The following is a 12,458-nucleotide window of genomic DNA, read 5'->3' on the forward strand; positions in this document are numbered from 1 at the left end:
ATTGTAATTTTTCAATTGGCCCAACTATATCACCACATACTGAATCTCCATTAGCACATCCTTTCCAAAGCTTATCTAAAATGTAACTTTGGGGTCTGCAGCACATAGTTTAGTACTACCTTTGCTAATCGTAAATGTGAGCAAGAGAAAGACCTATTTAATAAATGGGACATCTAGAGCCCAGGGTCACAAAGTGAACTGGTAGTCAACTTTTTCTTATTCAAGAGGATGGAGACCTTTGGGGCCCTCTCCCTCCATGCTGCATCCCCTTCCCCAAGCCCCACCTGTCAGGCAGTGAGTGCCCCACGCTGTGCCCCTCACAGGCGACGGAGCTCCTCTCTCGGGTCCTACGATGATGAGCAGGAGGACCTGACACCTGCCCAGCTCACGCGACGGATTCAGAGCCTTAAAAAGAAGATCCGAAAGTTTGAAGATAGATTTGAAGAAGAGAGGAAGTACAGAGTAAGTGCCTCCTCGCAGGGTTCTCCCTGTCCCCTCCTGTCCCCTGACATGCTGACATGCCAGCCTGTCAGCAGCTCAGAGAAGTGATGAAAGATTAAGGGAGATTTCTATGGACCTTAAGACAAAAAGGCAGTAAAAACTGGATGGGAAACCCTGATAAGTCCCAAACATCATGTATCAGCATTTTCCTTGTACAGGGTATTCTTACAAATAATTGAATGTTGTAGTCGACATCTTATACATTTATCCATGAAAAGGAATGGGAAAAATCATTAAATGATGTCTTCTAGTTGGCTAAAACTTCATTCAAGATTATCTTCTAAAATTTCATTAGCGTTGACCTCATTCTACTCTCAGATCTATCTTAGCATTGCCCCCAAGTGCAGCAAAAAGGCATTTGCATGGTGATTGCAGTGTAAAACCTACACCCCTCTGCTTTCTGTTCTGTTAGCCTGATGGCCTGAGCCCCACAACTCATGAAAACAGGCCATGGACCTCATAGAAATTCACCATTTTGCCTCTGAGGAATTCTTTGAAAGCATCAAAAATAACCAGATGTAAAGAAAGACAGTGGAATCACACCTGTGACGTTTGCTGTGATTGTTCATGTTTAATTTCTTTTTCCAGTGGGACTCAACCCTTCCTCTTTAAAACAAACTCATCATCAAACTTTTCTTCTTTTTCCTGCCCCAGTTTGAAAACATTTATGTTAAATTTTCCCTTTCTCAGCCTTCCCACAGTGACAAAGCAGCCAATCCAGAGGTTCTAAAATGGACAAATGACCTTGCCAAATTCCGGAAACAACTTAAAGGTAGGTAAAGTTCTAGACCCATGGCATGGCTTCTGTAAGACATGCCACCTGCAGAATTCATGATCTCACCACATCCTGACCACGGGCTGAAGTATTTCAGAAAAGACCAGTTCCTTAACACTGCTTCCCAGTGCATGTGGTGTTCAGGGGACACCTTGCCCATGTCTGTCCATGGTCTCTATCACAGGTCAACTCAGATCAGCTAAGATGCAAATTCTGAAACATTTCTCCAATTCCCTAAATCACGAATTTAAGGATGATGGTTTCAAGTCAACACTTACTAAAGTACCAAGGTTTTATTTGCTGTGGTGTTAGGAGAAGACCTATAAACACAGATGTCTATGAAAAGAATTTGGTCCTTGTCCCTCAAAAAGCATGCTGTCTTTTAGGAGACAGTCATAAACAACCAAATAGAATAGAAAGGGAAAGTAATTCCAAAACGAGGGATGTAAGTTATTGAGAAAAAGTTGGCCAGCAGTTGAGTGCTGAATCAGTAAGTACCTATAAACAGTAAGGGAGAAAGTATAGGAAACGTCTGTCACATTCTGAGAAGTTATTGAGAAAAAGTTGGCCAGCAGTTGAGTGCTGAATCAGTAAGTACCTATAAACAGTAAGGGAGAAAGTATAGGAAACGTCTGTCACATTCTGAGAACAGCAAACCTGTTGGTGTGGACAAAGCATGGATGTTACATAGCTAAAGCTTTCCCAGGAATTTGGAAAACATTCCAGATAATCCAAGAAAACATGAGCATTTTTTCAGGCTTTTACATAATAACCCAAGGATTTTAACTACTGATATAATTAGATACTTTCTTTCAAAAAGATGGGGCTAAACAGTTATTAACACCACAGAAAAGCAATCTGGGTTCAGCAGACATCAATTCTCATGTATCACCACCCCCAAATCTTTTCAACTAGAGTCAAAACTAAAGATATCTGAAGAGGACCTAACCCCCAGGATGCGGCAGCGAAGTAACACGCTCCCCAAGAGTTTTGGTTCCCAGCTTGAGAAAGAAGAGGAGAAGAAGCAAGAGCTCATGGATAAAGTAATAAAGCCCAGCGTTGAAGCCACACTGGAATCCATCCAGAGGAAGCTCCAGGAGAAGCGGACAGAAACCAGCCGTCCTGAGGACATTAAGGTGTGGCGATTTGGTGAAGGCCCCAGCTAACTGCTAGTCCTAAACCATTCCAGTCAACATGGTAGGAACATAGGGCCTGACACATGGGTCCCAATGGGAAGAGAGATGTGGTGACACCTTTGCAGACCTCCCACACCCTCATCTTCCACACTCTTAGATGCCTAGGGAGGCTGCTGAAACAGCTTTCGAGTGTTTTCACTGTAGGTACTTTGGTTTATGACTACAAACTGGAAGCAGAAAACTCTATTGTACAGATCACAGAAGGACCTCATTCAGGCTAACAGACGGTTTGATGAGTCTGAAGTAGAAGGATTATAGACAGAGCTTTGGGACCTTGTGATTTGTGACTGTAGTCACTGCTTGGGCCATTGAGCTGACCCCCATGTGCCTCGCTGCCTTGCTTACCTCAGTATTCAGCGTACCTTTGCTGCCACATGGGAGATGCAAGTAGTTGATGATGCCTCAGCTGTGCTATCCATATTTCCAGTAAAAGAGTCAGGAAGAGCTCATTCCTAAGTGAGCTTTGAATAGAGCTCAAGGAGCTATTGTATGATGATTCTCTTTAACGTTACTTGAGAAAATTTGTTTAAATAAAGAAGTTGGGATGTTCGTAAATGTTTCCCCCTCTTTCATTTCTCTATCCTTGTGTTTATTCAGGATATGACCAAAGACCAGATTGCTAATGAGAAGGTAGCTCTGCAGAAAGCTCTGCTATATTATGAAAGCATCCATGGACGGCCGGTATGTGAATGTACTGAATTTTCTGATGGGGGGTGAACTCTTTGGCCTTAGAAATGAATCTTCTGTGTACAGTATTGTACACTTGAGTTTTCCTGATTATTATTATTATTATCAGATTATTACATATTTTCACCAGAACTAAGCTTTCCAAAGACTAAACTGATAAGAGCCTTCCACTCTCAAGCAGTTGTGGAGTTTGAGCTCCAAAGACAAATTAGTTTGCAGCTAACATTTAGTCACTTGTGTTTGGCTTCAGGGGGACAGTGATAGAGGGGTGTAGATTATAGATTATAGCACAGAGCCCTAGAAATTTCCCTGGCCTCAGATCTGCCCCTACAAGTCATGACGGGCTCTAGGCATTCTTATCCATAAAATGAAGGTGTTAAACTAGTATGATCTACCCTAGAATTCAGTCTCTCTTCAGTGTAGTTGCAACCAGTGTTTATCTGTAGAGAAATTTCAGCCATCGTCCTGAACCAAAAGTATGAGGAGTCCAAAATATGGCTTTGCCTTTTCACAGCAACAGGAAGCATTTGAAGAGATTTGTTATTCAGCAAGCATGTTTATTGCATGTTTGTTGTGAGTCCTGGGAGAGACTGTGGCCCAATAGGCTTCTGCTTTATTCCTTAAGGAGCTTGTAATCAGATATCTTTGTCAGTTACTCCTAGTGACCTTCTGTTAAGAGTGTTGCCAAGAACCCAACAAAACAAGTTCTTAAGAGCAGGTGTTAAAGAAGCATGAAGTTTATATTCCCAGAGGATTTTTATATAGCCAAAATGCATAGATCTCTTCTGCAGCCACAGCCCTGGCTATATAACAGAGATGGTATTTTCATGTAAAATACACTCTTTTGAATAAAGACTTGTTTCCAGACTGGAATTGCACTAGACTCTAAGATCTGTGAGGGCAGGAATTCTGGGTTTTGTTCACCGAGCAGTGCACCTGGTCCTCAGCATCTAGCACAGAGACCTGATACATACCGTGTGCCCAATGAACTGTCTATAGATTGCATCCTCCATGGTATTTTGGTTCTGGATTTATCAGGTTTAAATTAAAAAAAAAAAAAAAAAAAAGCTGGAGCTGCTGCTGATTGATTTGGCTGGCCTGTCCCAACAGCGGAAAAATACTGGTGCTCTGGGATAATGGTTCTGTTTCAAGTCAAGTTTTGTTCTGGATTTTTTAAAGGCATTGAACCAAATAGTAAATGCACTGGAGCTCAGATATATTGTGAAACTTTGTCCTTTTCTCCTGGAGGACTCAGCACTTGTAGAAGTGAAACTGAAATCCTTCTAGAAGAGAGAAACCCCTTCTCCACAGTCGGCTCAGAGGCTTTTAAGTACAGCTCTCCTCATGGCCGACAGGTGGGCAGGACTCTCGTGCTTTCCTTCTCCAGCGTTCCTTCTCTGCTCGTGGTGTATATTTACATACGACATTGATAGACTCCTTTAAAGACTTCCTTGCCTGAGGCCTGAGATCTCTCAGCTGCTTTCTCATCCTAATCTTTACTGCCACTTCAGGCGCTTGTGTGCCAGATGTTTGTTGCTCAGAGTTGGGCACAGATCCTCTCATTCTGCCTGGCCTGAGGCCATGTACGTGGACTGGGATAGGAAGACCTAGATTCAGAACGCAGCCCTACTGAGACCAGCTCTGTTGGCTTTGAGCTACTGTGGTAACCTCAGAGATGTCTGTTCTAGGTTGTCATGGAGACTGGCTGACAGACACACACGCACACATTTACCTGTGGGCTGTCTGGCCTGAGTAGTGGGACACAGTGGCTTGGTAGCAGATTTGGGGGTGCCCAATCAATGATGTTTTCACTTTTGCTACAAGTATCTGTTCTGCTGTCTACGGCCTACTTCTTATTAAATGATGGAACCAGGAGAAAGAACACAAATTTTTTTTAGCACTCTTATCATTAGGAATGTGAAATCTTAGATCTTGGCCCTGCTTTGTTATTCCCTTTTCTTTCATGGTTTTTTTAGATGTTGGAAAAACACCCTTTTGGGTCCAGATTTTAGCATCTCATAGGGCAGGAAACAAGTGCTCTAGAACTTTGAGTGGCATTAGTTGCTGGTTCGCAGTCAGACTGTCTGCCTCCCTCTGGAACATGATGCTCCAGCCTTCTCACAAAAAGCAGAGTTCATTTGATATCTGGCCAGTGTGAATATCAAAGAGTGAACTTTTCATTCTTAGATCTGTGATGTTACCGTGGACCCTGAACTGTAAATACCATTTGGGCAAACTCTTCTTAGAAGAAAAATACATGTATTCCCAGAGCTAAACTTTCATTCCAAATCCTAGCTGTTGTTGGGTTTTTTTTTGTTTTGTTTTGTTTTGTTTTTCGTTTGTTTGTTGTTGTGGGTTTGTGGGTTTTTTTTGCTTTTTTGGGGTTTTTTTTCTTGTTTTTTAGAAAAGCAGGTGCTCAAAGCTCATGGGTTTTTGCTGAGTCTACAAATTCTGATTTGAAAGGACAACGAATATCAAAATCACAGACCAAAACAGTTGTCTGCTGCTTTGTAGATTTTTTTAAACAAGGCTGTTTGCTTTAACGGCGCACTCTACAGATTGACATGTGTATGAAAAACAAAAACACTCATTTACATAAATCTCTATTAATTATTAGGAAAGCATGTCCTTTTTAACATTTAAGGACCAGTCTCATCGAAGTCCATGTCACAGGAAGTACAACACATAACTATATGTCACTGTATTACCTTTGTCAACCATACCTTTATGGTAATGTAGAGGGGAAGGAAGGAGTTGCTTGCTCACAACTTCTAGTTTCTTCTTGATGCTGTTCCTCATCAGTAGATTTTAATGTTGTATTTTAATACCTTGGGAACTAACATGACCCTAAACACACTATGTTCAAATTTAAATGCAAACTCTGAAGCTTTATGTAAATACTTCCCTCTGGTTATCTGGTTATCTGCTGTTCAGGACTATCTTCTCTTCGCACAGTCTACCATTTTTTTATCAATTAGTTTAACTTTATATATATATATTAACATATATATATGCATATATGTATATATATATATGTGTGTGTATGTGTGTTTGTGTGTATAATTTATTGTCAAATTGGTTTCCATACAACACCCAGTGCTCATCCCAACAGGTGCCCTCCTCAATGCCCATCACCCACCCTCCCCTCTCCCCCACCCCCCATCAACCCTCAGTTTGTTCTCAGTATTTAAGAGTCTCTTATGGTTTGCTTCCTTCCCTCTCTATAACTTTCCCCCCTTCCCCTCCCCTCTGGTCTTCTGTTAAGTTTCTCAGGATCCATATATGAGTGAAAACATACGGTATGTCTTTCTCTGCCTGACTTATTTCACTTAGCATAATACTCTCCAGTTCCATCCATGTTGCTACAAATGGCCAGATTTCATTCTTTCTCATTGCCAAATAATATTCCATTGTATATATAAACCACATCTTTATCCATTTGTCACTTTATGGACATTTAGGCTCTTTCCATAATTTGTCCATTGTTGAAAGTGCTGCTATAAACATTGGGGTACAAGTGCCCCTATTATGCATCAGCAATCCTGTATCCCTTGGGTAAATTCCTAGCGGTGCCATTGCTGGGTCATAGGGTAGATCTGTTTTTAATTTTTTGAGGAACCCACAAACTGTTTTCCAGAGCGGCTGCACCAGTTTGCATCCCCACCAACAGTGCAAGAGGGTTCCCGTTTCTCCACATCCTCTGCAGCATCTATAGTCTCCTGATTTGTTCATTTTAGCCACTCTGACCGGCATGAGGTGGTATCTCAGTGTGGTTTTGATTTGTATTTCCCTGATGAGGAGTGATGGTGAGCATCTTTTCATGTGCCTGTTGGCCATCTGGATGTCTTCTTTAGAGAAGTGTCTATTCATGTTTTCTGCCCATTTCTTCACTGGGTTATTTGTTTTTTGGGTGTGGAGTTTGGTCAGTTCTTTATAAATTTTGGATACTAGTCCTTTATCAGATATGTCATTTGCAAATATCTTTTCCCATTCCATCGGTTGCCTTTTAGTTTTGTTGATGGTTTCCTTTGCAGTGCAGAAGCTTTTTATCTTCATGAGGTCCCAGTAGTTCACTTTTGCTTTTAATTTCCTTGCCTTTGGAGATGTGTCAAGTAAGAAATTGCTGCGGCTGAGATCAGAGAGGTTTTTTCCTGCTTTCTGCTCTAGGGTTTTGATGGTTTCCTGTCTCACATCCAGGTCCTTCATCCATTTTGCGTTTATTTTTGTGAATGGTGTAAGAAAGTGGTCTAGTTTCATTCTTCTGCATGTTGCTGTCCAGTTCTCCCAGCACCATTTGTTAAAGAGACAGTCTTTTTTCCATTGGATTCTTTCCTGCTTTGTCAAAGATTATTTGGCCATACTTTTGTGGGTCCAGTTCTGGAGTCTCTATTCTATTCCATTGGTCTATGTGTCTGTTTTTGTGCCAATACCATGCTGTCTTGATGATTACAGCTTTGTAGTAGAGGCTGAAGTCTGGGATTGTGATACCTTCTGCTTTGTTTTTTTTTTTCTTCATTATTACTTTGGCTATTTGGGGTCTTTTGTGGTTCCATACAAATTTCAGGATTGCTTGTTCTAGCTTTGAGATGAATGCTGGTGCAATTTTGACTGGGATTGCATTGATTGTGTAGATTGCTTTTGGTAGTATTGACATTTTAACAATATTTATAATTCCAATCCTTGAGCACGGAGTGTTTTTCCATTTCTTTGTATCTTCTTCAATTTCCTTCATAAGCTTTCTATAATTTTCAGCATACAGATCTTTCACATCTTTGGTTAGGTTTATTCCTAGGTGTTTTATGCTTCTTGGTGCAATTGTGAATGGGATCAGTTTCTTTATTTGTCTTTCTGTTGCTTCATTATAGGTTTATAAAAATACAACTGATTTCTGTACATTAATTTTGTATCTTGTAACTTTGCTGAATCCATGTATCAGTTCTAGACTTTTGGTGGAGTCTGTTGGATTTTCCATGTATAGAATCATGTCATCTGCAAAAAGTGAAAGCTTGACATCATCTTTGCCAATTTTGATGCCTTTGATTTCCTTTTGTTGTCTGATTGCTGATGCCAGAACTTCCAACACTATGTTAAACAACAGCGGTGAGAATGGACATCTCTGTCGTGTTCCTGATCTCAGGGAGAAAGCTCTCAGTTTTTCCCCATTGAGGAGGATATTAGCTATGGGCTTTTCATAAATGGCTTCTATGATGTTTAAGTATGTTCCTTCTATCCTGACTTTCTCGAGGGTCTTTATTAAGAAAGGGTGCTGTATTTTGTCAAATGCTTTTTCTGCTTCTATTGATAGGATCATATGGTTTCCATCCTTTCTTTTATTAATATGATATGTCACATCGATTTGTGAGTATTGAGCCAGTCCTACAGCCCAGGAATGAATCCCACTTGATCATGGTGAATAATACTTTTTATATGTTGTTGAATTCGATTTGCTAGTATCTTGTTGAGAATTTTTGCATCCATGTTCATCAGGGATATTGGCCTGTAATTCTCCTTTTTTGTGGGGTCTCTGTCTGGTTTGGGAATCAAGGTAATGCTGGCTTCATAGAATGAGTCTGGAAGTTTTCCTTCCATTTCTGTTTTTTGGAACAGCTTGAGAAGGATAGGTATTAACTCTGCTTTAAATGTCTGGTAGAATTCCCCTGGGAAGCCATCTGGCCCAGGACTCTTATTTGTTGGGAGATTTTTGATAACTGGTTCAATTTCTTCGGTGGTTATGGGTCTGTTCATATTTACTTCTTCCCGTTTGAGTTTCATAGTGTGTGGGTGCTTAGGAATTTGTCCATTTCTTCCAGGTTGTCCAGTTTGTTGGCATATAATTTTTCATAGTATTCCCTGATAATTGCTTGTATTTCTGAGGGATTGGTGGTGATAATTCCATTTTCATTCATGATTTTATCTATTTGGGTCATCTCCCTTTACTTTTTGAGAAGCATGGCTAGAGGTTTATCAATTTTGTTTATTTTTTCAAAAAAACAACTCTTGATTTCATTGATCTCCTCTACTGTTTTTTTTTAGATTCTATATTGTTTATTTCTGCTCTGCTCTGATTGTTTATTTCTCTTCTTCTGCTGGGTTTAGGCTGCCTTTGCTGTTCTGCTTCTATTTCCTTTAGGTGTGCTGTTAGATTTTGTAGTTGGGATTTTTCTTGTTTCTTGAGATAGGCCTGGATTGCAATGTATTTTCCTTTCAGGACTGCCTTCGCTGCATCCCAAATCATTTGGATGGTTGTGTCTTCATTTTCATTTGTTTCCATATGATTTTTAATTTCTTCTTTAATGCCTGGTTGACCCATTCATTCTTTGGTAGGGTGTTCTTTAACCTCCATGCTTTTGGAGGTTTTCCAGACTTTTTCCTGTGATTGATTTCAAGCTTCATAGTATTGTGGTCTGAAAGTATGCATGGTATGATCTCAATTCTTGTATACTTATGAAGGGCTGTTTTGTGGCCCAGTTTGTCATCTATCTTGGAGAATGTTCCACATGCATTCGAGAAGAAAGTATATTCTGTTGCTTTGGGATGCAGAGTTCTAAATATATCTGTCAAGTCCATCTGATCCAATGTATCATTCAAGGCCCTTGTTTCTTTATTGATGCTACATGATCTATCCATTGTTGTAAGTGGGGTATTGAAGTCCCCTGCAATTACCACATTCTTATCAATAAGGTTGCTTATGTTTGTCAGTAATTGTTTTATATATTTGGGGGCTCCCGTATTCGGCACATAGACATTTATAATTGTTAGCTCTTCCTGATGGATAGACCCTGTAATCATTATATAATGGCCTTCTTCATCTCTTGTTACAGCTTTAATTTAAAGTCTAGTTTGTCTGATAGAAGTATGGCTACTCCAGCTTTCTTTTGACTTCCAGTAGCATGATAGATAGTTCTCGATCCCCTCACTTTCAATCTGAAGATGTCCTCAGGTCTAAAATGAGTCTCTTGTAGACAGCAAATAGATGGGTCTTGTTTCTTTATCCATTCTGAAACTGTGTCTTTTGGTTGGAGCATTTAGTCCTTTTACAATCAGTGTTATTAGTGAAAGATATGGGTTTAGAATCATTGTGATATCTGTAGATTTCATGCTTGTAGGGATGTCTCTGGTAATTTGTGGTCCTTGCAACATTTCACTCACAGAGTCCCCCTTAGGATCTCTTGTAGGGCTGGTTTAGTGGTGATGAATTCCTTCAGTTTTTTTTTGTTTGGGAAAACCTTTATCTCTCCTTCTATTCTGAATGACAGACTTGCTGGGTAAAGGATTCTCAGCTGCATATTTTTCCTGTTCATCACATTGAAGATTTTCTGCCATTCCTTTTTGGCCTGCCAAGTTTTAGTAGATAGGTCTGCTAATACCCTTATGTGTCTATCTTTGTATGGTAAGGCCTGTTTATCCCTAACTGCTTTCAGAATTCTCTCTTTATCCTTGTATTTTGCCAGTTTTACTATGATATGTTGTGCAGAAGATCGACTCAAGTTACGTCTGAAGGGAGTTCTCTGTGCCTCTTAGATTTTAATGCCTGTTTTCTTCCTCAGATCAGGGAAGTTCTCAGATATGATTTGTTCAAGTACACCTTCAGCCCCTTTCTCTCTCTCTTCTTCTTCTTCTTCTGGAATTCCTGTGATACAGATATTGTTCCATTTGATTGCATCACGTAGTTCTCTAGTTCTCCCCTCCTACTCCTGGATTTATTTGTCTCTCTTTTTCTCAGCTCCCTCTTTTTCCATAATTTTATCTTCTAATTCACCTATTCTCCCCTCTGTCTCCTCAATCTGTGCTATGGCCGCCTCCATTTTATTTTGCACCTCATTTATAGCATTTTTAGCTCCTCATGACTATATTTTAGTCCCTTGATCTCTGTAGCAATAGATTCTCTGCTGTCCTCTATACTTTTTTCAAGCCTAGCAATTAATTTTATGACTATTATTCTAAATTCTTGTTCTGTTATATTGCTTAAATAGTTTTTGATCAGTTCGTTAGCTGTCTCTACTTCTTAGAATTTCTTTTGAGGAGAGTTCTTCTGTTTCATCATTTTGGCTAGTTTTCTGCCCCTTACGCGTTTCAAAAGCTTGTTGTGTGCTCTGTACCTGTGAGCACTGCTATATTAAAAGAGGGTCATATACTGTCCAGGGCCTGGCCCTTCAGGAGGTGTTTTTTCAGAGATTGTTACTTGCTCTCTGTTGTTGTGACTTTGGTTATTTTATTACCCTACTTGTAGTGCTATTTTGGACCCTCCATCAGGTGTGCTTTGATTTGTTCCTTGGAGTAGCCCATCAATCCACTTGATCTGCATGTAAATCCTGATCTGGATCTTGCCGAAGTTGGCCGTTGCCATCAGCTCATCGCACAGTCCACCGTTTTTACCTGATAATAAAGAGGAAACAGTTGCCATTTTCTGAGTTGATGGGCCAATATGCAATAGTTCTAAGAATCCATCTCATTTGTCTTCTCCTGCCAGTGGTTTTATGACTCAGAGGTATCCCTCCACACACAAACTCAAATCACTTGTTTTACTAAGAAGATTTTTAGGTGGCACAGTGCTTCTGTGCTACTGTTGATAGCTAGAGGTCTTGTGAACTCAATACAGGCAGAGCTCTGAGCTTGGAAGGCAGAATTCTTTATATTCAGAAGATAACTTGGTCAAGCCCTATTAGAGGAAAATGCTTCACTGTGACATTTTTAGTATGTCTTAACCATGTTAAGTTTCTACTTTACTTCACATCTTGCTCATATGTGAATGGAAAGAAAACTGGGCTGGGAGTCAGTAAACCTGAGTTCTTGACCCAGATCTACTGCCTTGGGCAAGTCATTACCCTCTCAGGTGCTTAGTTTCATCATATGAAAAAACAAGGCTCATCTAGCTCTAACATGCCATGGTTCTAGTTCTATCTTTATCTTCAAATTAAAAGCATCAATCATTTTCTCTTTGACCTTTGTTGTGTTGTACAGGTAACAGACCCCAAATGGGTATTTCTATAGGGAAGTTTTATCTGAGGCTAAGACAAAAACCATCACAAAAGATAAATGCAGGCAAATGCAGTTGTCTCATCAGGTCTTTGTAATTTCTATCCAAGACTTTCCTCTACTTAAATGTGGATTAATTATTGTCTGGTGTTCCCATGGTACCTGGAAATATTATCTGAGACTTTACAGAGCAACCAAATAAAGTGGTAAGATACCAGTAAATGAAGATTTCTTTTAATCAAAAACAAAGGCAGAATGGGAGGAGCTGCCTTCCCCCATTAGATGTTTGTATCTAGGTTTTTACGTTGTCCTGATTTGTGTGC

The 12,458-nt window shown here is 40.0% G+C and overlaps 1 protein-coding gene across 7 annotated transcripts in view; it reads left to right on the forward strand.

Annotated features, from left to right (window-relative positions):
- Positions 1–12,458, forward strand: part of FAM13A (family with sequence similarity 13 member A) — a 357,659-nt gene that overhangs the window by 325,723 nt on the left and 19,478 nt on the right. For all 7 annotated transcript variants that reach the window (XM_042935908.1, XM_042935906.1, XM_042935907.1 and 4 more), the window contains 4 exons: positions 324–462; positions 1,192–1,273; positions 2,192–2,412; positions 3,070–3,153. In XM_042935908.1, the coding sequence (XP_042791842.1) occupies positions 324–462; positions 1,192–1,273; positions 2,192–2,412; positions 3,070–3,153 (526 nt within the window). The remainder of the gene's footprint in view (positions 1–323; positions 463–1,191; positions 1,274–2,191; positions 2,413–3,069; positions 3,154–12,458) is intronic.

Source organism: Panthera leo, chromosome B1, assembly GCF_018350215.1.
Source record: "Panthera leo isolate Ple1 chromosome B1, P.leo_Ple1_pat1.1, whole genome shotgun sequence".
In the NCBI taxonomy this organism is placed as follows: domain Eukaryota; kingdom Metazoa; phylum Chordata; class Mammalia; order Carnivora; family Felidae; genus Panthera; species Panthera leo.